The sequence below is a fragment of the Dendroctonus ponderosae genome, unplaced genomic scaffold, assembly GCF_020466585.1.
Source record: "Dendroctonus ponderosae isolate FM_Combo_2020 unplaced genomic scaffold, Dpon_F_20191213v2 Dpon_F_20191213_11, whole genome shotgun sequence".
NCBI lineage: Eukaryota > Metazoa > Arthropoda > Insecta > Coleoptera > Curculionidae > Dendroctonus > Dendroctonus ponderosae.
The window spans coordinates 1,602,187-1,627,790 of NW_026017213.1; the positions used below are offsets into that span (position 1 = coordinate 1,602,187).

Sequence of the window (25,604 nt, forward strand, 5' to 3'; positions counted from 1 at the left end):
AAGAAGTGAAGATAATTATGAACAAATTGACTCTCGCAAGCCGGAAATAGCAAAGCTTTTTTTGGTAAAAGCTCATAAAGAGAAAATTCTAACTTGTGTCTATTTTGTCTGATACGTTTTTGAAGAAACCGTCGCAAAGTCTCTATCAGATGAAGACGTTGCAAACAACTGAAGAGAATTATGAGCAAATTGACTCTCGCAAGCCGAAAATAGCAGCGCTTTTTGTGGTAAAAGCAGGTAAAGCGAACTTCCTAGCTTCTGTCTGTTTTGTCTGATACGTTTTTGAAGAAACCATCGTAAAATTTCTATGAGGCAAATAAGCTTCAAAGATCTGAAGACAGTTATGAGCAAAATAACTCTCGCAAGCCGAAAACAGCACCTCTTTTTGTGGTAAAAGCTGGTAAATCAAACTTTCAAGCTTGTGTCTGTTTTGTTTGATACGTTTTTGAACAAACCGTCGTAAAAGCTCTATCAGATGAAGACGATGCAAACAACTGAAGAGAATTATGAGCAAATTGACTCTCGCAAGCCGAAAATAGCAGCGCTTTTCGTGGTAAAAGCAGGTAAAGCGAACTTCCTAGTTTCTGTCTGTTTTGTCTGATACGTTTTTGAACAAACCGTCGCAAAAGCTCTATGAGGCAAAGAAGTTGCAAAGTACTGAAGACAATTATGAGCAAATTAACTCTTGCAAGCAGAAAACAGCGGCGTTTTTTGTGGTAAAAGCTGGTAAATCGAATTTTCTAGCTTGTGTCTGTTTTTTCTGATATGTTTTTGTAGAAACCGCCGCAAAATCTCTACGAGGCGAAGAAGTTGCAAAGAAATGAAGACAATTATGAGCAAATTAACTCTCGCAAGTCGAAAACAGCAGCGCTTTTTGTTGTAAAAGATGGTAAATCAAACTTTCAAGCTTGTGTCTGTTTTGTCTGATACGTTTTTGAAGAAACCGTCGCAAAAGCACTAAGAGGCGAAGAAGTTGCAAAGCACTGAAGACAATTATGAGCAAATTAACTCTCGCAAGCAGAAAACAGCAGCAAAGCTTTTTGTGGTAAAAGCTGGTAAATCGAATTTTCTAGCTTGTGTCTGTTTCGTCTGATTTGTTTTTGAAGAAACCATCGCAAAATCTCTTTGAGGCGAAGAAGTTGCAGAGAACTGAAGAGAATTATGTGCAAATTAACTCGCGCAAGCCGAAAACAGCAACGATTTTTTGGGTAAAAGCTGATAAAACGAACTTTCAAGCTTGTGTCTGTTTTGTCTGATACATTTTTGAAGAAACCGTCACAAAATCGCTATGAGGCGAAGAAGTTGCAAAGACCTGAAGACAATKATGAGCAAATTAACTCTCGCAAGCCGAAAACAGCAGCGCTTTTTGTRGTAAAAGCTGGTAAATCGAATTTTCTAGCTTGTGTCTGTTTTGTCTGATATGTTTTTTGGAGAAACCATCGCAAAATCTCCATCAGGCAAAGAAGTTGCAAAGAACTGAAGACAATTATGAGCAAATTGACTTTTGCAAACCGAAAAGCGACGCTTTCAGAACTTTCCAGCTTGTGTCTGTTTGGAAAACAGCAACTATTTCTTTGCTAAAAGCTTAAAGAGACAACTTTTGAAYTTGCTTCTTTTTAATCTARAACMATTTTGAAGAAATCTTYGMTAAACCGCCATGAGGTGAAGAACTGYGAAGAACTGAAGACAATCATAAGCAAATTTACCCTGCCAAGTCRAAAAGAGCAGCGTTTTCTTGGCTGAAAGCTGAGAAAGGCTTCTAACTTGCCWCTATTTTTCCTSACTCAGTTATGTAAAATCCTTCATAGGTGCTGATCATATTCATGACCTCTGCCGAAACTAGATCGAAAACACATTATGGGACGTCAATGCGCGCCGTACATACTTTATTCTCAGTAAAAAAAAACCACTGTGCAAACCCCATAAACCCGCTTTTAACCACACCAGGTTACCTTGATCTACCACGCTGTGGTTTAATGCCGAAATCAGGTTTGAAGCAGCGATTCGGCGAACACGAAAATTGCGACTGTTTAGTTATGCAAATCTAGAAAAACACACATAACTGGTCTCTCGTGATGTCCAAAGATGAACACATGGCCAACAAGAACCAGAATTACTTGACTGGAGATGAGAAATTTCATTGTTTCCTTCGGGGTTTACCGTCATTATTCAGCAAAAGACGCTCTGAGCATGACAACGCTTTTATGATCATCAATCAGCTTTACTTTTTCCTAGAGCGAAGGCGAGCAGGCTAAGAGCATGACGATGCGAAGGAATCCACAGCAGATTGTCTAGATACTGAAGCAACCAGTTGCTTCAGTAAACGTTTGCCAAAGAAAGATCAGCACTGAGAGCATGACAATGCGGCCTGCGATAGTAAACAATGTTGGGTTTGAATATCAATTGTTGATGGTGCTGGTTGAATATTAAACAATTGCTTAGTTGAGTTGAGTTACGCAAGAATGGATTATTGGCAGATAATCGTCGAGTGTGTTTCCTGGTGATTCGCAAATCGAATCCTTTCTCTTCTTCACGGTCAGTTTTTGTGGGATTTTGAGCGGAAAACAAAACCACAGCAACAGTTTACTTATTAAACAATCTTTATTACCATCATATAAAAACAATTGGAATTCGGAATGCGTTCACAAAAGGGTTTTTTCTACACAGCACTCTACAGGCGTACGCCGAAATTTGATTAATTATATTTCTATATAAATACATATTTAAGTTCGTGTGTGTAGGTATATATGTATATATATATATATAGATAGATATGTTACATAATGGCCGTCGTGAAAGTCGCAACGACGTAGACTTACCGATTACCACCGACAATGGATTAACAGTCTAAGCTTATTCGAGGATAATTTATTACAAAAATACAACAACAATTCGATCACGCATGCAGTCATCATTGACATAATAAATATAAAATAAGATCACTTTGCCTTCGATTATCGGCGCTCGATTTGATACCACTTTCATTGTTCTTGCACTTAGAGGATAGGATTGACTTAGAAAATACCGTCTCCAGTGGGATCGCTCAACCATGGGTAGTTATTCGGACATCTGACGCAAGTCTGCAGATTGATGGTCTCCCCGGGCACCTCCTTGGAGGTGAGCTTGCAGCTGTGGGGCACCCAACAGGCTGGAGGGCCTTCAACGACGCACTTCTCCCTCCAGGGCTCGAAGTTCTTCGCCTCGGTCACGGTCCTCGGGTTCTGGATCCATTGGATCACTTGCGTCATGGTGACGAAGTAGACGTCGTTGCGGTTGGCCAGGATTTCGTCCACCCAGTAGAGGAAAGCGTCCAGGAACTCCGGGTTGTTCTTCAACCAGGCGGCGTGGAAGTAGAGGCCGAGTGGGGCGCGGTTCTCTTCGTAGTGGCGGTCGAAGTTGTGGTTCAGGAAGTTGTAGAATTGGTCCCCAGTCAGGATGTTCGAGCAGGAATCGACCATGGCACATCCGGGCAGATACTCGTCATTGGTGGGATCTTCCCTGCGGTCCAGCTCGTTCAGAACCATTTCCCACACGGCGTGGGATCGAGTGGGGCAGCTTTGCAAATTTCCGTGGCATCGATGGGGCATCCGGAAGTACATGGTGTAGGGCCACAGGGGCGGGTTGTTCAATGGGGCGGTGATGGTGGAGTCGTACAGGAAGGCCTCCTCCTCCATCATGGTGAACTGGTTGTTGCCGCCTACTCTCAAGTAGGGCGCCCGCACTCCCACCACGCTGTTATCGGTGATGTTCGCGTATTTTTCGGTGATTATTCGCTGCCCGCCCATTTCCTTCACCCAGTCATTCACGCTGGCATTGGACCAGAAATGCTCATCATCATTGTGCCTGCAACAGAAGCATTTGATCAGCTAAGCGAAAGCCATTCTGCTGCAATCAAGCGAAGAAAGTGCCTGCACGTTTACGCGAAGTAAAGGCTATCGGCTGCTAATTGGTATTCAGTCAGCAATCCTGCTACCGCTAGGGAATGATTAACTAACTAAGGCTGCGACCTCCAGGCTGCATTTCCTGCATCTACAGGGCGACCCAAAGCGGTGCTGGTCACCTTCTAGGAACCTTCGAAAGTATAGCAATAAGGCCGATCAGAACACGTCCAGACTATCAATAGTGTTGAAAAGTTGGGATTTTGTTGGTGTTTTCAGTGGGCACACTTGAACTTTTCGCGCTGCCACACTTGCTTGAGTTGAGTAAGTTTGCGTCTAGATTATTATTGGTGGGACTCTTTAAGCTCTTCTAGATAGCAATTGAGCCTCGTCGACTATGAAAAGCTGGGCGATAATTGAGATGTTTCCCCAGTTCCTTAACTCTAAAACAGCGTTAGTTAAAAAATTCGCAACTGGAAAACTAAGCAAGCTGGAGGAAAAACCTTTGAACTGTTTAGTTGAGCGATTTGCGTAGAAAAATTGGGAAATTAATAGCAAGTTTGCCCGATTTTTAATAAATTTTCTAGCAGATATTGGCGCTTAAGACTATTTTATTTCAAAAAACTCAAAAACTTACCAGTTCTGAACATGCACACAGAACGCTTAATCAGTGCGATTGAGGCTTTTTTGTTCGACAAACTAGGGGATTAATGGCGAATTTTTAAAATTATGAAACTACTTTTATTTCAAAAGCTTGTAGGTAAAAGTCTCTTATTCGCCTCTAGAAGAGTAACTTCAATGGAGCAATTCAGGCTCTCTGAGGAGAAAAATTGGAAAATTTATTGTAATTTGGACTGATTTTACTTCAAGAACGATTTTACCTCAAAAAAATCTGCAGCTTAGAAACCAAACGGTTTGAAGAAAAGGTAGCTAAACTCTTCAATAGAGCGAGCGGTTGTGGCCTTTAATTGGGAAAATTGAAGAGTGAACTGCAATTTTTCCTAATTTTGCTAAATTTTCAATTAGGAATTGACACTTTTAGAAAAATGGCCCGTGAAAAAATTTAAACTTTGAATCCAACCAAACTGGAACAACACTCTAAACCTTCCAATAGAGCAATTAAGGCTTTGTCAGTCGCAAGGAGAAATTGAGTTCGACTCTTTCGTACATTTGACGAATTTTTTAAATTAAAAGACGCCTTTTATGAAAAAATGTAAAACTTCGAATCAAAACAAGTTTGAAAAAGAAGTTTTTAAACCTTAAATAGAGCCAGTGACGCTATTTTAGTAAAAAAATTGTAAAATGAGCCGCGATTTGGCCCGATTTCAAAACAAATCAATCAGACTTTCGGGATTAAGATCGTTTCATTTTAAAAAAATAGTAATTCGGAAACCAAACACGCTGAACGAAACCAGTGTAAATAATCCAATAGAGCGATTGAGGTTCTTTTCGCGAAAAATTTGGGAAATGAGTTCCATTGCTTCTCAAATTTTTACAAACTTTTTAAAAAATGTTCAACTATAAAAACGAAAAAACTGAGACAAGGAGTTATTTAAGCTTCAATAGAACTAAATGAAGCTCGTTTGGAAATAAAATCGCGATTTCGCGCCGTTCAAAAAATTATCCAACACTGGCACTTAAGACTCTTTGRCTTTTTAAAGAATCGCAGCTCATGAAACAGACAAGCAAACATTAGGAAATGACTTGCAGTTTCYCTTAAATTTTAACGATGTTTYTAAATTRTAAAAKACTTTTGCTTRAAAAGTTCGTCACTCTGAAACCAAGCAATTCAGAAAAAAACACTTTAAGAAAAAGTAGATCTAAAGTTGCAATTTTGTGTGAGAAAAAACCTACTTGGCCATTATTCCTTAAAAACATTACTTTAAAAAATGTTAAACTCCGAAATGAAAGAAGCTGCGATTCGACATGATGAAACAGACAAGCAAAAATTTGGAGTTGACTTGCAGTTTTCCTTAAGTTTTGACGATTTTTTTAAATTGTAAAAGACTTTTGCTAAAAAAGTTTGTCACTCTGAAACCAAGCAATTCAGAAAAAAGCACYTTAAGAAAAAGTWGATSTAAAGTTGCAATTTTGTGTGATAGRAAAAAATMYACTTGGCCATTAGTCCTTAAAAACAWTACTTTAAAAAATGTTAAACTSMGAAATGAAACAAGYTGCGATTCGACATGATGAAACAGACAAGCAAAAATTTGGARTTGACTTGCAGTTTTCCTTAAGATTTGACGATTTTTTWAATTCTAAAACGAGTTTTGTTTAAAAAGTTCKTCACTCTGAGACCAAGCAATTCAGAAAAAAGCACTTTAAGGAAAAGTAAATCTAAAGTTGCAATTTTGTGTCATAGAAAAAATCTACTTGGCCATTAGTCCTTAAAAAACAATACTTTAAAAAATATTAAATTCCGAAATGGGACGAGCGATTTGAGCCTCTTTAGTGGTAAATTTGTGAAATGAGATGCAGTTGAGGCCAAATTTTGAAAATGAAAAAGCTTTTTTTGTTGAATATCTTCATAACTTTGCAGCTAAAAAACTTACGAAAAGGAGCTCTTCTTACTTCACTCAAGCATTTTTGGCTATTTTAATGGAAAAAAGTTTCTCTCAAAAATATCTCAATATTTTAAACTAAACCTTCCAACAATTGAACCCCTTGTAGTGAAAAAAATTAGATCAAAAATCGCGATTTTTTGCCATTAAAAAATTTAATTACATTGGCGCTTAAGACCGTTTTATTTTATAAAAAATCGCAATTCCCAAAGCACACGAACTGCGAGCACAAAAAGCTCTAAACTTTTGAATAGAGCGGTTGAGGCTCTTTTAGTGAACATATCGGACAATCAGTTGGCTGTTTGCTTCAATTTTTCGCAATTAAAAAAAATTAGGAACCGACTGTTATTTAAACATCCGTAGCTCTGAAGCCAAGCAAGTTGGCAAGAGAAAGTCAGTACTTTTCGATAGAGAAATGGAGGCTCTTTAAAAAAAATTGGGAATTGAGTTGCAATTTGGTTCAGTTTTTTTTTTGAGTTTCGATTAGGCGATAGTCCTTAAGAGTGCTCGACTTTTAAAAAGTTTGTGGCTCATAAGCAAAATCCGCTATAGACCAGCACTCTAAGCCAGCCTATAGAGCGATTGAGGGTCTATGAGTCGAAAATTGGGAAATCAGTTTAATATATTTTTTTAATTTTAACGAGATTTGGGAATTGGAAAACTGCTTCTGCATGGAGAATTAGTGATTCTTAAGCGAAACAAATTGGAGAAAAGAGCTGCTTACTTTTCACCGGAGCATGTGAGGCTCCATAGGTAGTGAATTTGGCAAATTAGAATTTCCAATTAGGCATTGGCGCTGAAGAGCGTATTACATAAAAAATCTGATAACTCAGACACGAAAGGTTCGCCAAACTCTTCATTGGAGCAACTGAAGCTCCTTAAGCAAATAAATTAAAAAGATGCTGTTCTTGGCAAAGTTTAATTTTTCTTGGTTGGAAAACACCTTTTACTTACAAAATGCGCAACACTGAAACCAAAAAAATTGGAAAATCCACCCTTAGAACAATTGATGCTTTTCAAATATAAAAATTGAAAATTAGTCGTAATTGCGCCCGATTTAGGTTAGGAGGAGTTAGAAAAACTTTCTTCAGTTATTAACGCTTTAAAAAAGACCAAATCCCTATTATACAAAAAAATGTAATAATTCAGAAACGAAAGGTTGCCAAACTCTTCAATAGGAGGATTGGGGCTCTTTAAGGAAAAAATTTAAAAGCAAGATGCTATTCGCGTCAAAGTTTTACTAATTTGTTTGATCGGAAAACGCTTTTTACTGAAAAGACCAGCAACTCTGAAACCAAAGAAGTTGGAAAAGCTACTCTTAGCTCTTCGATCGAGCAATTCGGGCTTTTTCAAACGCAAAAATCGAAAATCAGTCGCAATTTTGCCCGATTTGTTCAAAAAAAGTTTATAAGTTATACACACTATAAATTTGCCAAAAAAAACTCGAAAAGCAAACAGCCTTCAATTGGGGCTTCCTAAATGGAAAAATGGGAAAATCTTTCGCTGTTTTCTCCCAATTTGGACAAAGTTTCTTAATTGAACCAACACCTTTTATTTAAGTGGGAAAAGCGCTCTTAACTCTTTAGCAAATCAATTGCAGTTCTTTGGCTTGAATCACCCAATATCTACAAAAGACACAAAAGCGCACTTACGTAATGGAGTGAACGGCAATTTCGTGACCTTTGCGATGCATCTCTTGCACGGCGGAATAGTTGGTGTATTTGTGCGAGACGAAATAGGTGGCCTTAATGTCGCATCCATTGGGATTCTTGCGTTTTCCATTGAAAATCTCCTTGTAGAGTTCGATGTTGTTGTTGTTGATCGCATCATCAAACGTGATGGTGATCATCTGGGGCACGTCCTTAGCAGGCAGATCCCCAGGGATGGTGGTACCGTCTTCTGAGCAGAAACAGTCGGGTAGATTGCAAACGGTTGGGTCACAAGGGGGCGCTCGGTTCGGATCATTGTCGATATCTGTAAACAAGGAGATTCTCAAGAGTTTGCCTGCAAGAATCGACTCTCATTGCGTAGGTCATAAGTGTTGAACAAATTCATTAGCTAAATGCTCGAATAGATTCGGTAAACTTTCCGTAAATGCTTAATTGGTTAGCAGACAAAGTGAAAGATTGGAAATTCCGCATGCATGAAACCGGTGTAAAATCGGTTGTTCTTGGCAAGTCGCTTTGCTAACATGTTGATGAGGTAGGACAAATCCAAGGTAAGAGACAGGAAGGCAAGAAAGAAAAGCGTTTGCCAATAAAGGACACTATGGGGCTTGTGTACATTTTCGCCTCTATCTATCTACAGAATCCGTATAAAGAGCCCTTAGGAATATTCAGATAGTTCCGACCCTTGCCATTGAGATCAAAAATAGTTAAATCTTTAAATTTACTTTTGCTTCGAGGCTTTTACAGGTTAGTAGTGATAGATTTTGGGACACTTTGGCTGGAAACAAAATTAACTTGGCACTGATTTCATGTGATTTGCTAGCTTGTTTCTTTCGGGGCTTATTTTGGTCTCCATTCTTTTCTATTCTATCAAGGCTTATCATTGGCTTACTGGACACCAACTTCATCTCACTGAAGATTTTTCCGTTTTTCTAGTCTTTCTAGTTTGCTTCCGCTTAAAGTCAAGTTTTTTTGAGCGTTTACAAATCAGTTCCATCTCGATGCTAGTGCTTGCTTCTATCTGTTTAGAGGTTAGTATTTTATCATAAGCCAAGGCAGCATTTTAAACCTTGTTTGAAATATTTTACTGATTATTATTTCGCTTCCGATATTCAAAGGGAAAGTACCAGGATTTTTCGTTTGCATAGTAATTTTTTACAGGATATAATTTGTCTATAACCGTTAAAAACAATTTATAGCGACAGAATCTACAACATTTTTTGAGAAAAACAATTTCGTGCATTTTTTTTAGCATTTGAAGCCGGAACATGGTTTTCTCCTACGTTCTTTGTTCTTTGTAGCCAACTTGGCCAACCTAGATTTGCTTCAATTTTTTTAGAGGTTAGGAGTCTGTGATAAAACTTAATAGGCAAAAGACAGTTTTTGAGATGTTCAATCGAAAAGATCTTAATCACTCCCACGTGGTTCAATCCGTATCAGAGATTCGAAGAAAAATGTACAAGAATTAACTAGATTTTGCTTCTAACATTTTGCAGGTTAAAAATTTTGCCCAATTCTAAAAATAAAAAGATGGCAATTCAAATGGTATTTTGGAATGGTTCTCTGGACTCGCCAGCTATTTTTGACGGTTTCCCAGCTATAGGCGGTTTTCCATTTATTTTTGCTTTTAACCCTTTAGGGGTTAAAATTATCTAATGAAGCAAATGAGACAAGCAGAGCAGAACAATTTAGCAGGGTTTGATCGAAAAAGTCGTGACGATTCTGCCAGCTATTTTCAATAGAACGCCCTTTTCGCCATTTGCCGCTTTTGATAAGCTCTTTCCAAAAGGTTCTAATTAGTTTTTTGATATTCTCAACCGTTTGCGAGATATACGTGAAAAAGGATAAAAAATGATCATTTTTGATATATGGTTGTCTCCTTTGAGGTTGGAAATTTTGTCACAATTGCAAAAGGTTAAAGATATATTTTGAAATCCTCTCTCGAAAGAGTCCCCACTACTGATTGGGAATTTTCAACCGTTTTCGAGATATGAGCTCGTTTAAATATTGTTTTGTAGGTTAGGTTTTGCTATTGTTTTGTAGGTTAGGAACAGACAGTTTCTGACGGGCGGGGAAAACCCGTTTTTTAACATAATTACGAAATGTTTAATTCAAATTTTTTCGTGACGAAATTTTCGTTTTCTTGCGTCCTCTTTTCGGAACTTTTCCTATTTGTCTGTCCAGTATCTTCTGTTTTTGAATATTTACGTTTTTCATCGGCTTTTTCTCTGTCCGCCACTTGCAAGTTTTTAGGCTGGTCTTCGATCTTTGACATATCAATCCTGTCTGTGCAAGTTTTGACGTCTAACTGTTTAGATGTTAGGAATTTTTGATAAGCTCAAAATGCAAACGATAGTTTTTTTTAAATGGGCTTTCGAACATTTACAAATAATTATTCAGGTAGTTTCAATCGTTTTCGAGATATCGATAGAAATGCACAAAAAAATTAAGGAAATTTTGGATCTGTTTTTTGGAGGTTAGTGCTAAGAAGAAAATCCGTTTTTGAGTTATGGGCCGTTTTTCATCTATTTTTGCTTTTATTTGTTTAGGGGCTAAGATCTAATAAAACGAAAATTCAAGCAACGACCATTTAGAAGACGTGCGATTCTAAACGCTTGCTGAGCTGAAGAAAAGCTGAGAGCATGACTAAGATTAACAACTGGAAAATTGATTCTAGTCACTGCGGTTTAAGACAGTTTGTGAGATTTGCTTTAAAATTTTTCAAATAATTTTATCGATATTTTCAAACGATTTTTTCAAAAATTGATTAGTTTTCTGCATATATTTTGCTGTTAGATTTTTTCAATCCTCTGGAGAAAAAATAGCGTTTGAATCAATTTTTTGAATTAGTTCTTTTGACGGAAATTTTCAACATTTTTCGAAATCTGAGCTGTTGAACAGACTGACATTTTTATTTCAGCTTCTATAGCTTTATAGGTTAGAATTAGACAGTTCTAAAGACTTTGGTCAGTGTTATAACAAAAATGTTCAAAAATTGATCAATTTTCCTGTCTACATCTTTCGCGGTTAGATTTTTTAAATCCTCTGGAGAAAAAAGCTTTTAAATTAGTCCCTCTGACTGAAATTTTCAACAGTTTTCGAAATCTGAGCTATCGAACAAACTGACATTTTTATTTCAGCTTCTATAGCTTTATGGATTAGAATTATACAGTTCTAAAGACTTCAGTCAGCTTTATACCGAAAATGTATAAAATTGATCAATTTTCGGGTCTATACCTTTTGGGGTTAGATTTTTTCAAACGTCTGGAGAAAAAATAGCTTTTGAATTAGTCCTTTTGACTGAAATTTTGAACAGTTTTCGAAATCTGAGCTGTTGGACAAACTGACATTTTTATTTCAGCTTCTATAGCTTTATATAGAATTAGACAGTTGTAAAGACTTAGTCAGTTTCATACCGAAAATGTATAAAATTGATCAATTTTTCGGTCTATATCTTTTGCGGTAAAATTTTTCAATCCTCTGGATAAAAAATAGCTTTTTAATCGATTTTTCGAATTAGTCCTTAGGCTGAAATTTTCATCCGTTTTCAAGAGATGAGCTGTTGTAAAAACTGACGTTTTTATTTTGCCTTCTATCGCTTTTTTGGTTAGAATTCGACCGTTCTAAAGTCTTTTCGCAGTCAGAACTTCGGGTATTTTTATTGGCTTTTCCTCTACCCACCCTCATTTTGTCGTTTTTGGATTCGTCTTCGAGCGTTTCCAAATTAAGTCCCACTGTAAGTTTTTGCCTTTATCTGTTTAGAGGTTAAGAATTTCTAGTAAACTCTAGTTGCAAAAGTGAGTCCTTCTTCTAAAGGTCTTGATGATTTTATCGAAGTGGATTCAACCCTTATCGGGACATGGACAAAAATGTACAAAAATTCGTCAATTTTTACATCCATCTTTTGGAGGTTAGAAATCTGGCTTTAGCCACAATCAGGAAAATATAGTTGTACGAACGTCCGGTAGAAATGGTGCTTTGCGCTCATTAGATATTTTCGACGATTTCCGAGTTATGAGTGGGTTTTCGGATGAATTGCTTCTATCCCTTTAGAGGTTACGAATTCCGGATAAATGAAGTTACAAAACACGGTTCTGTAATACTTTTTTTGGATAGGTTGTTTCAATTGATTTTAATTGATTGTTAATAATTTCCAAAATTGAAATGGACAAGTATTTAAAAAAAGGTTTTTAAAGATAGAAATTTTTCTAAAACTCTCGGTCTTAATAGCCGTTGCAACTGGACATATATTTTATGGAGTTTTCGAGACAGAATATATTTTAAGGCTTCTATTTTTTGCGGCTATCGCTTTACAGGTATAGAAGATGTTTGATGCTTCCATCCCCATTTCCAATTTCCGATTCTAATTCTTGGAGATATTCAGAATTTGGAGATTCTAAATCTGCTAGGCAGAATCTAATGCAGCAGTCTGCACCAAAATGAAGAATTCCTCAGTATTCGGGTGAAGATTTAGATGCAGAACATTAGCCTGGCCTGCTGACTACATTCTTCGGCTGAAAGTGGGCTGGTTAGGCGCCGCACCCGAGCCAACCATTACGTGAAGGACAACGAAAGTTATTTCTCAATTTTGGTGTTCACTTTCGCCTTGGCGATGACCTAGCAAGGTCTCGCCATGGAGCCAAACCTTCAACCAAAAATTTCTGAGCTTCGCTCAGATCCAAACCACGCTCCTTCTGCTCACGATATCGGAAACAAGCCTCCGACTCTTGAAGATGACATTAGAAGGTATCTGGGTTGGTTGGTCGCAGAATGTCACCGTTACAAGGTGTAAATCGGTATTCGCAGCATCCGCCAATCACACGATCGGCTCGCCGAGTTCACTTTCCCTTTCGCAACAGCCGCACCGAAGAATGTCGAGTAATTTGTGTTTACCACAGCATAATGGTGCGCTTTTCTAGGCCATTTCATTATTCATCAAGCAACAGGATCGGCTCAGAGGCTCCCAGCTGATGGCAATTTCCTAATCGACTTACCACAACTGTTCTCATCGGAGCCATCGGCGCAGTCTTTCTCTCCGTTACAGAAGAGGCCTCTTTCGATGCAGTTTCCATCACCGCAAGCCAGGGAGCCGTCAGGGCAGAGCGGCTCATCAGTGTTGAGCAGCGGCTTCACTTTCCTCTCCTTGTTCTTCAGCTTGCAGTTCTTCACAGCGTCTTTCCAGTCGCAAGTTTGCTTGTCGATGTCGAAGTACAAACCGGCAGGACAACGGATTGCTTGCAGACCCTGCAATGGAAGAAAATAATGAAAATGATGACGATGGAGATAGAAGAACAGATACGGACGATGATACAAGAACATGACTTGTATTTGCAATGAGATCGAAAGTAGAGGAGAAATTGATACAAATGCACCAGACTGGCAACGCTTAAGTCTCTGCTGCATTCAAAAGGCGCATAATGTGAAATATTAATTACGAACACTTGCGTGCAGCATGTGGATCCATTAAAACTCAATCATTGCGCTTAGTTGGCGTAATATCGTGATCTGGAGAAAGTAAATTCAGACTCAATGGATGATGCGTGAAGAGATATTTGAAAAGTTCATCGGAAACATGCGAGCTGGGCTCAGTTGGCAACCGAATGTTCTTCATAGTTTCTTCATCTCAACAGCCATTGGTTTGCAAACCGAAAAATGCCTTTCCTTGCACTCTTCATTAATAACTTTCCAGCACGCTTTCTGGGAATTATTCAGCGCCAGAGAGTAATGACCAGTTTTTTGTCGGCTTAATTAATTTTCCTTCATGGGAAACGGAGCTTATTCCAAAGTGGACGCAAAAAGTTCAAATGCTGGGCGTGCAAAGGTCGCGCATTAACCCGATACTCCTGATTTATTCACTTTCATTTGCTCGAAAAATGCTTTAAAAGGGTGGTAAAAAACTGGATTATTTTATACAAGAAAATTGCCCTTTAAACCTGAACTGAACTTGGAGTGATGAATTATTAAAATATCAGTAGATGAAGTTTGACGGCAACTTTTGAGTTTTTCTGTTTAGAGGTTAGGATTTTCTGGTAGAAAGTAACAGACCATGAGACGCTCTAACGAAATGGTCCTAATAATTACTTAGGCATTCTCAACTGGTCTCAAAATAGTGCAGATTTTAAACTATTAAGGTCACATATTTTGGCTTTTTATAGGTTAGACACTGCGGATAAAGCCCAGGAGCTAAAGCCTGCTTCCCAAACAGGCGAATTGAACCAATCTAACCGTTTTTGAATTGCTCGATGCTCTAAGCTTTGAGAATTTGCAAAGTGTTAAGGTTTCTACTACTGTCTTCTTTGAGGTTAGACTCTTGGCATAAACTCTTGAGGACGAAAGATTGTTCTAAGAAAGGACTATCGAAAAATTTATTATGACTGGCTGGATATTTTCCACGGCATGCGAGTTATCAGGAGTTTTAAACTTCACGGACCCAGAAGTAGGTGTTCTTGCTGGTATTGTTTTAGAGGTTAGAGTTTTTAACAGTGAAGTAATAATGTCCCACATATTGGCAGTATTGTTGTAGCCATTTCCGAATATTAAGGAAAATTTGTAAGAACAAAATGCTTTTTGAGGTTAGAAAATTTCTTTTAATTCTTAACAATAAAAGTAGCTTTTTTCAACGTTTCATCCAAAAGCGTTGATAAATTTGAAGATGTTTTCAACCATTACCGAGATATTGAGATTAACTGTTTCTATGGCTTTTACTTCCATCGCTTTAGAGGTTGGAAGCGTCACGATTTTTCGTAAATTTCTTAATAATTCATGGAATATTTCCATCGGCGTTTGTTGCAAAATGATTTAAACTTTGTAGGCCCATAATGTTAACGTTTTTGCGCGTTTCACTTTTGGGGTTAGGAAATTAACATACATCCCAGGAATAAAAGGTTGTTCTCAAAAAAGGCTACAGAAAAGTTTAGGACAACTGATTGGGTATTTTCAACCGTTTCTGAGATACAGGATGTTTTAGACTTCGAGGGTTTCGAAAATTGTAACATTTTGGCTTCAAGATTTTTTGTGGTTAGGAATTTATGAAAAAGCCCAAGTGACTCAGAGAGGTCTTGCAATACTCTATAGAAAACGTTCTAAGAAATTTTATGTTAGTTTCCGGGATATAAGCGAAAATCTACCAAAACTTTTATACTATTTTTTTAGAGGTTAGACACTGTTTTACCGCCTTAAGAAAAAAACAGCTCTATCGAAATAGTTCGTATGATTATTTCGATAGTCATCGGAACAGATCAAGCGGAGATTCGAACTAGATATTTTAAACATTTAGAGTTGGTTACTTTTGCTTCTATCGCTTTAAAGGTTAGAAATGTCAGATAAAACTTAACGAACAAAAATGCAGTTCTCGAAACAGGCTTTGAAATTTTTTTGCGGCTCGATTGAAGATTTTTAGCGGTTTTTCAGTTAGAGAATGGTTTAAACTTCGCAGAGCTAAAATCTTCATGCTTTTGGCTTCTTTCCTTTTTGAGGTTACAGTCAAAGTTGGGTGGTAAAATATAGTATTCAAAAATATTGTAATCACTGATTAACTGAAGTGCTATTTTTAATGATTTTTGATATACAGGGTGTTTTAGGGTTGGATAGTTTTCAAAATTTGAGCGCTTTGGTTTCTATGTCTGCAGAGGTTGGGAAATTTTGTTAATTCGTGTTTCTTTTCATAGCTGAGTGGATGGTGAGATTATTTCAACCGTTGACGATATAGGTATAAGCGAAAAAGCACAAGAATGCACGAAATTTGGACGGTTTTTACATTTCTGCTTCTACCTGTTTTGAGGTTAAACTTTTCCGATAAAACCAAAGCCGTAAATGTCCGCGCGTTAAAAATTAACCATTCACTGGATACTTTTGATAGGTTATGATATACGGCGGGTATAGAGGTTACGAAGTTTAATGAACACTAAGGTGAAAACACAGTTTTCGATGGGTTGAATGAAGCAAATGCCTCTAATCAGATCTTTTGAAGTTGCAGTATTTTTGCTATACGCAAATACGATATAAGCGAAAGTCTACCAAAACTATACGAAATTTTGCGTGCATTTTTTTAGGGGTTATACACTGTTTTACCGCCTTTAGGAAAAAAGTAGCTCTATCGAAATAGTTTTTACGATTATTTCAAAAAAACGGATCAGTCGGATATTCGGACTAGACATTTTAAATATTTAACGTTTCTTACTTTATCTATCGCATTTATCGCTTTAGAGGTTATTAATATCTGATCAAACTTAATGAACAAAAAGACAGTTTTGGAAACAGGTTTTCAAAATTTTTGCGACTCGATTGAAGATTTTTAGCTATTTATCAGTTGCAAGATGGTTTAAACTTCGCCGAGCTAAAATCTTCATGTTTTTTGCTACTTTCCTCTTTGAGGTTAGAAATTTGATGTCAATATTGGGTGATAAAACCTTGTACGCGAAAAGATTATAATAGCTGATGTACAATTTTCAATGGTTTCTGATATACAGGGTGTTTTAGGAGCGGAGGGTTTTCAAAATTTGAGCGCTTTGGCTTTTATGTATGTAGAGGTTAGGAACTTTTGCTAAATTGTTTCTGTTCATTGCTAAATGGATGGTCAAATTATTCCATCCGTTGTCCTTATAGGTTTACGCGAAAAACTACAAGAATGCACGAAATTTGGAAGGTTTTCACATATTCACTTCTACCGCTTTTGAGGTTAAAATTATCCGATAAAAGCAAAGCAGTAAATTTTAATTATTTTTTAATTTAAGATATTTTCGACAGTTTATGAAATACAGAGGGTTTTAAGAGTCAATGGTCACAAATTTTATTGCTATCTCCTTAGAGATTAGGAAGTTGATTGAAGACTAAAGAGAAAATACAGTTTTCGATGGGTTGAATGAAGAAAATGCCTCTAATCAGATCTGTTGAAGTGCGTCTAAGATACGTTTCACAGTTCTTAATAAGTTTTGCAAGTTGCAGTATTTTTGCTTCTATCTTTGTAAAGGTTAGGAATTGTGGATGAACCCCATAAGGCAAATATAGTCATCGAGGCGGACTATCAAAAAGGTCCAAATAACTGATTGGGTTTTTCGAACCGTTGATGAGCTATAGAGTGTTTAAAACTACAATGGCCAGAAAATGTTGGCACTTTTGCGTCTGTAGTTTTAAAGGTTAGGAATGCATAGTGAAGCTTAACGAGAAAATACAGTTTTCGATGCGTTTAATCAAATGATCCTGACGACTGATCAGATCTTTTGAGCGGTTTACATTTAAAAAATATTGTATTTTTGCTCAAATTTTTTTAAAGGTTAAACATTTTTGAGAAACGCTTCAGAAAAATATTGTTCTCGTGATGGGCTACTGAACTAATCCAACAACTTTCCAACCGTTTATCGCGTGGGGTACAGCGCATTTTATGCTTCAATGGCCAGAAAATGTTGGCACTTTTGCTTCTATCCCTTTAGAGGTTAGGAATGTATACTGAAGTATAAAGAGAAAAAACAGTTTTGGATGCCTTTTAACAAAAATGTCTTTTGAAAGATTTGAAAGCTTTTCCAGGTATGAGCGTGTACACTTCAAAGTTCTTTAGTGTGTTTTAAGGCCTTTAGAGGTTAAAAATATCTGATCAAGCTCAAGCAGTAAGAGACTCAAAGAGTGAAAAGGTTGATTGAGTGCCAGAATTTATGAATGATTCAGCTTCCAGTGCGTATTTCCTCAGCATTGGGACACGCGCCCAAAATTATATTTTTGCTTCTATCTCTTTTGAGGTTAGGAATTTGCAAAAGAGCTCAAGTGAAGAAATGTGTCTTTTGCAACGGGCTATCGAAAAAGTTCTGATGGTTATTTGGATTTTTCCAACCGTTTGCGAGTTATAGGGTTTCGAAAAGTCCATCATCAGCTCCCTTTCATTCTTTTACAGGTTAAAACTGTGGCTCGTTCCGAGTCAGTGAAGGTTTTTTCGGACTAAGCCACTATTCAGTAATCGATTGCGTATTCGAATTTTTCATTTTCAATTAGTGCGTGGGAAAAAATAATGAAATTTCTTCTGTGCACACATCAAGGTGTGTTTGATTGATCGATTTGAAGCGGAGAAAAACAACAACAACAACAACAAATCGAAAGAATGCGAGCAATCGAGAAAATGCCTACAATCGACGAACAAGAACCGCATATTACTGCATGTTGTGCTCTGATTGTTGTGCTGTAGTGATTAAATCTAACACTGCATGTCGCTGTTGTGTAACCGCGCATTGTGTGACCCATTTTTTGTCTGCAAATAAACGAGCCATTTTCGGCTTGTTGATACTCACCGATGAAGTGCACTGGATCACATCACGACAATTGTCGCCTTCGCCAGCTACCAGGCGAAACCATTCGCCTGCATCCTTGTCTTTGCACAGCTCAGCTTCGAAGCTGTCCTCCTTCTTGGGAGTATCTTCGCTGGTTTGCTGTTGGGCCGCTGAGGAAAATTTCGTCATTAACACCCAAGTTGTATAATTCCTTTGCCTGATTTATGCGCTTATTCTAGGATGGTCGCGGTGCCAATTAATCAGGCGATTATGCAAAAAGGAAAAATGCGTGGTGGCCTTTGCTTATGTTAATGCCAGTTACGTGCCGAAGAATTCAGGGTGCGGGGGCGCTTTTTGCAATTCAAATCGCCTTGGATTGTTGGCAAAGATGATTTTGTGGCTGGTTTCACTGCTCTTAGGCGCCAATTAATCGCCAACAAAGAACTTCCTAAGCCCGCTATTCATTTATTCAGCTGCAAGGTTTTAATCAGGCATTTAATTAGATACGGTTAAACATGCAGCAGCAGCAGCAGCCGCCGGCGGCGGCGTTCTTGACATTTTTTCCTAATTGCCCAGGCCTATTGGGTAAAACGCAATTGAAAGTGCGCTTTTTCTGCTTAAATAATGCGCGGCTAATTAACGAAAATTCTCCTGCAATTCCGCAGGATTTATGTGGTAGGAATCCATCCACTAGCTCAGATCGTCCGTGTGAAAGCTCGATCACCTTCGCTGAAAATCGCTTAACTTCAAGGCTTGAGGATTCCGGATAATCATCGTTCTAACGCAATATGTGAGAATCCAACTCCATGGGGGAAATTTGCATTTTAAGTCGTTATGCAACGCCAACCTGCTGGAAAACATGCAACGTTTTTGCCAGTACAGCGAATTTTAAATGAACAGTTGATTGAGTGTTTTTTCAACGGTTGGCAAACAACTGCAGGTTTTTCCAGCAAGGAATCGGAAGAGCCAATTATTCAACGACCTCAAAAATTTCCTGGAGCTTCTTTACCAGCCAACCCCGCCGAGGCATGAAATTTCCGATAAACTCAGTAAAATGTCCACCCATATTGTGCGAGCTTACGCAACTGGCTGGGAAAATGTGCAAACCAAAAGCGAAAGCCATTGATCGATGTCGCGAAATTTGCCTGGTTTCTTCGGCGCGAATCGTTTAGAAAGCCATCAACATCCATATGGTTCTCATCCAATCAATCAGGTACTTACCGGTAAATGCACATATCGAACACAGTATGAGGAGCGCGTCTCGTAGGCGCGCCATCATCACTAAGAGAACTCAGACGCACAACTGAAACACCTCTCGCCGTACACGAAATGACAGGACCAAGTGTAACCTCGCTTTCAGCTTTTATATTAACAAAACAACGACCACCATTGGGCGACGTCACTTCTTCTGCTGCCGAAGGAATATTACTTCTTTTGTCAGCACGAAGGAGCTTTTCAGGCTCAAGAACCTGCTTATTTGATGGCTGACCACTCGAGTGGGGGGCCAGTAGTCGCTTTTCAGCTACCACGCCATTCACGGTCAAGGAAGACTCAGCTCAAGTTGTCTTCAGTTCGCACTCATTTGTCCTCTTCAACGGCAAAGCATGAGCGAATTTGCGTATCGCTGAGGCGCAAAGCCCTGGGGATTTTTTGCATAGCTTTGCCTTCCACTGCCACACTTAAATGAACGCTAATTTACGCCTATTATGCCCTCAGCAACAACCATTTCAACTATGAAATATTCATCCTACTCTTTAAACTGCTAAAGTGTTTGTGCTAGCAAATTGAATCATAAAGACCTTAATTTACATTGCAAATACAGGGTGTCCCGGATGCACACGACTAGAAGAGTATTGCGGCATTCTTGGAAAAATGTCTGCCACTCCTCCCAAAGAATGGCCATTGATGGTAAAATATCGGGAGAATGACAATGGATTTTAAAGAAACTCACTATGAATTTGTTCTTAAGTAGGACAAAGATGTCACAAAAATGTTTGGAGCCCCGATAAGGGGCGAAGCCCTGCATTTATTTTGTTCCCTACTCGCACCCCTCTAGCTAGGAACACGCAGAACATTTGGGCCAATTTTCAGGCAAAAAATTGTGCCTGATACGTTGATTAGTTCAGGCGCTCAGAAAACCCTCCAGGCCCTGGAGTAAATTGAACTGAAAATTYCAGAAATTKTCATCSCTGGGCCAATTTTTWAATTTAGGTTTGTAGAKCGCCATTTRCCAGCATTTCTTTGCCCYACTGAGAGCATGGCTTTGTAACTTGAACACGTCCGTATTTTTAACATTGAACTGCCCATTTGAATCAAACTTGCCGCTGTCTGAAATAAGCATTTGAGCGCTTGTTTGGCGCATTTTTTAATGKATTGCCAAAACATGTTAACTCAGGATAYGYTARTTTAGTGTTACCCAGTTTCTCAATTTTTGAGACGGTTTTTAACGWTATGATGCGTTTTTCGAGCAAATCGGCTGCTCCTTCAAATGAGCAGTTCAATGTTCATCCAGCGCGCTTGTTAGTTCTAAACGCGTTTTTTATGCTCATTTTTCGAACAACTTCCAGCATTACAGTGACATTTTTAAGCAAATTTCGTTCRCGTTAAAATGAKCATTCTRATGCTTAACCGACACGCTCTGCACAGRATTGTCAGGAGATGTTAATTGTAGATGTTGCCTACTTTTTATGTTGCTCTCTATTTCYTGGGCGATTTTTACGTTAAAAGCCACATTTTAAGTATATTTTTCGCTCATTCAAATGAGCATTCACTGTGCAACTAGCATGGCTTCTAAATGATTCACACAAGATGTGAGTGTTTTTCAAGTTAAATGTGGCAATTTTCCAAGTTAAACTGACAAATTTAAGCCAATTTAATGCTCATTCAAATGAGCATGTTTCTGCTCAACTGACACGTTCTGAAACTGATTGTCCGATAAAATTAATGATGAGAGCTATTTCTATATTGTGTGCCGCTTCTATTTCTAGAGCGATTTTTAATGTTAGAGACGCAATTGTTGCTCTTTCAAATGTTGCTCTTTTGGCGGATTGTATTGATTAGTGCAGGAGCTCAGAAAAGCGTCCAGGCCCCGGAGAAAATTGAATTGCACATTTGAGAAAATTATAATATTTAGCTCAGTTTGCTAAATTATATTTGCAAAACTCAACTTATTAACAGTTTTTTGCGCCGCTCAGAGCACGACTTTGCAACTTTGAGCACGTCTCGATTACATTCTCCTGTACAACGAACATAATTTTGATCTTTGATTGATTTGATTTGAGTAAAATCTACGATAATTTTACCAACAGAAATATTCAATTTTACTAAATGTCGCAAAAGTCCCGCAGGAACCTTGTTTTGCCTCGCTGAGAGCATGACTTTGCAAAAACGCGGGCAGAACTAAAAATTTTGCCATTTATTAATGAACCCTTACAGTTTTCGGAACTTTGCAAAAATKTATGGCACTTTTGGCACCAATATTTTTCYTGCAGCMYGGTTWTCAGCCGCACTGAGAACATGACTTTGCATTAAAAACGAACGATTTTCAATTGAAAAACCGAACCGATGAGCACATTTTTCCTGAAACTCTTCAAAAATTGCTCACTCAATGTCGGAATGTTTTTTCTTTTGCTGAGAGCATGACCATGATTACAGGTTTACCTACYTTGCAGGTTTTTAACCGGTAAAGTTGGCMCAACCGGCGCGGTTTTATATAGTTCTTGAAAYGCTCTAGCGAAAATATTTTGGGAAGTTTTWYGAARTATTTAACSACGTTTCATACGAMGAATCTAGMAAATGAAAATATGTTTTTAATGGAACTTYTTTAGCTGGGCTGAGAACATGACCAAGACTTAAAACTTGTAAACTTGCGCCGARAGGCGCGAKTCTCSGTAGTTCTTGAKATTCTYCATCGAAAAGGTTCTGAGAATAAGAAGAAAGAAGCGAAGTTYGGAATTGTTGACCAAACCTCATAGGTAAAAGGCAACTTTCTAAACGAGCAATCRAAAATCRTTTGAGGTCTGATGCAAAAAATCGAGCCTTCTTCAATCGACCTTCGATGGWTKCAACAATTGCCGAAAAACAGATTGCAGGAAGCCAAAGTTACAAAAGAACGTGAAAATGGTTTGGAGAAATAAGCAAAAAGAGGSCATTTATTATCTATAGAACTCGAAAACTACATAAAAACGTGGAAAGATTATTCATCAGAAAATCATTTAAATGATCGTCTAATATTTTAATGAACGTCAATTATAATTCCATCGCAATTCCGGTAGCGCTCTTAAAAGGACTTTCACTTAAATGGCGGCCAGTAGAATTCGAATTGTGTTATAAGAAGATTATCGAATTCCATCAGATTCGTACGTTTTCGTGACTATTTGGTAATCATCTCTCATAATCGCATTGAGTAGGTTAGAAGGAAACATGCATGTCGTATTTCAACAAAATCTGCTAATTTCTACTTTCTAGATTTCGAGATTTTACTTTCACGGTTGCACCTGAAAACTCCAGCTGAAAATTAACAGCTTCACTCTTTCGGCATTCGCGCGGGGCGCAATAAATCAAAATTTAATTTTCCCCAACAAGCGACGCCCGTTTGAGGCTGATGTATTCAGCTGAGCGTCCCTAATAAATTGCCAAAGTCGGTGCTCAAAACTACGTGTCAGGAATAAACACGTTCGTTGTGGGTTTATTGAACTTCCTTTTGGGTCAACACTAGCAGGAACTTTGGCTTGTTGATGGTTTGAACACACTCAAAATTCGCTTCAAACCACCGATTCCACCTAATTCTTTGATTAACATTTGATGCTTGTGTAAAAGGTTATCTAATAATCAAATAATCAAATAATCGAAGAGAAATTTATTGCAATGCGAAGCGTTATTTGATCGTTAAGTGGGAAATGCGACCTTTGCAAGCGCGTGACAGGCAAAAGGCCAACTAACAGGTGTTTATCCAGCTTGGAAAACTTATTCCAGGCGTATCCTTGATGGAAAATCGTTGCCGGTTCTTTGTTTGGCTGCGGATAGATGCACGACTGCGATACGAGCAAAAACGATCCTCAATGTCGATAAAGGAACAACGATGCAAATCATCGGCTATCCAGGAAACGCCGCTCTGGATAACTGCGACCTCCGGTTGAATAAGCAATGTTTACCCAAATGAGCTCGAAGGAAAGATGGCAGTAGCCAAATGCTCATTAAGGATGTATTTGGGACATGGAAAGAACGGCTGTATTGGATTTTCATTATGGGCTCGATTGCCAGTCGCACTGCAGCCTTTCAAGGTGAAGGTTGCTTGTCTAGACGAAAGACAAGGAATAAAATCACTTTACACCGTCGCTCTTACTGCATTACTAACTTAAGTACTTCACTTCATTTTGTCAGCACTGTATGCCATCACAGGGTGATGTGAATGTTGCGTCATTTCTCTGGAGGATTGTAGCATCGCATAAATACTAGTAACGCAAAAAAATACCCACAAAATACAACGATATTCGCAAAAAACTGAATTGGAAATTTGGCAACATGTGCTCAGTTGCAGCGGAAATGGCCCTGTTGCCATTAACATTAAATCGGTTAATTCAAAAAACTTTTTCTAGCATCAGGCTTCGATAAGTTAACTAAACAGCGTTGGCAGTGAAAATTGATGTTGCCAAGTGAGGTTATGAAGTGCAGTTAAGAACTCAGAATTTACCTGAACAGATTGGGTATTTTTCAATATTAAATTTCCCTTGATCTTGATGTTTTATTAAACTTCCTGCCAGTTTAGCCAGTGTCAATCGGTTGAGGTGAGGTCTGAGTTCTTAACTACACTTCATAACCTCACTGAGCAACATCAGTTTCCACTGCTTTCAACGCTGTTTCGTTAACTTATCGCGGCTTGATGTTAAAATAGTTTTATATTAAAAAAATTTGGTAAATGGACTTCTAGCACTTCTCCTAACTATTCTCCAGCAGCAGCCACATTTCTCACTTTGACTTTCTCAGGCCAATCAATTTGCTACTACTCACACTCTAGTGAAAGTGTTCACAAGAAAGGAACACTTTATGCATGTAGGACATTGTCAAACGTTTAAGTTTTGAGGAGCATTCTTTGAAACCTAACCACAAATGGCCCTCTAGGCTGGCAGGTTTGTAGGCCAATATCTGCGTGGATGCGCAAAGGAATAATTAAATTCCTCAACTACCAAAGAATCGATTTTTTTGGTTGTTGGTGCCACGGCTTTCCGGTGTGTTGAGTTTGCGATTTTTTATTTTTGGTCATGCTCTCAGAGAGGAGACAAAGTCTTCTAACATTGAAAAAAACCTAACTATTGCTGGTTGTATTAATAATATTTAACAATTTTGTAGATTTTCGTTAAAAATCAACTTTTTAATCCTGCCATCAAAATCGAACMAKTTTTAAGACACAGTCATGCTCTTMATTTACCATTAGTGAATTTTTAAATGATTTTTTGAAAATATTTGGCAATATTGATCTATAGAATTTATCAATCTGAAGTTTCCCTCTCGGTTTTTTGTGTAGGAACCTCTCATACTCCCAATAATTCAGATTTGACACTGGTCGATTTTTCATTTTGGTGAAACACTTTCGCAAAAATCTTTTAATCAATTTAATCGACTATTTTAGTTGCTTTAACTGTTTTACTATTAACTTCCACCCGTTTAGCCAGTTTTTAATAGCAAAAAAGAGTTTTCAATCAAAGAGAAAATAGATTGAAATGTACCTGGAATGTCGTAAATTTTTGTACATTTTCACTCGTATCTGACAAATGGTTGAAAATAACAAAAAATTTACAAAAATCTTTTCGATAGAGCATCTTAAATTCTATCGAAAACCGTGGTTATCGGATCCACTTTGCCGGTTTTAAAGCTGAGTCATGCTCTCAGCGAGGCATAGGAAACGTTCTGCTGAATATTTTCGGATATTAGCTGGATGATTTTCATCTAATAATTTTAAACCACGTAGCTTCTAACGATGACGACAAGTTTTCGAAACTCTAAAGACATAAACCTAAAATCATTAAATTTCAGTACAATTTTATTCATATCTCAAAAACCGTTGGCTTTTCGGTAAAAATCAATAGAAGTTTTTTAATCGAGGGTCTGAAGAACTGTCTGAAGGCGCGCCTATCGGTACGAGAGCGCGCGATTTTAACCATTGTCATGCTCCCAGAGTGGTGAAAAAAACGTTCAAATATTGGAAATATCGGAATAATTTTAAGACGTTTTATTCAGCTTTTGATG

At 38.0% G+C, this 25,604-nt stretch overlaps 2 protein-coding genes across 2 annotated transcripts in view; both read right to left on the reverse strand.

Moving 5' to 3' along the window:
* Nucleotides 1–25,604, reverse strand: part of LOC109540387 (facilitated trehalose transporter Tret1) — a 30,525-nt gene that overhangs the window by 3,692 nt on the left and 1,229 nt on the right. The gene's annotated exons all lie outside the window — the stretch shown is intronic.
* On the reverse strand, nucleotides 2,583–19,817 carry LOC109540383 (chitin deacetylase 1). The gene is made up of 5 exons (XM_019908738.2): nucleotides 19,581–19,817; nucleotides 18,381–18,529; nucleotides 13,101–13,350; nucleotides 8,092–8,413; nucleotides 2,583–3,843 (listed from the first exon to the last, which is right to left on the reverse strand). The coding sequence occupies exons 1-5, from the start codon at nucleotides 19,636–19,638 to the stop codon at nucleotides 3,015–3,017; spliced, it is 1,608 nt and encodes a 535-aa protein (XP_019764297.1). The 5' UTR covers nucleotides 19,639–19,817; the 3' UTR covers nucleotides 2,583–3,014.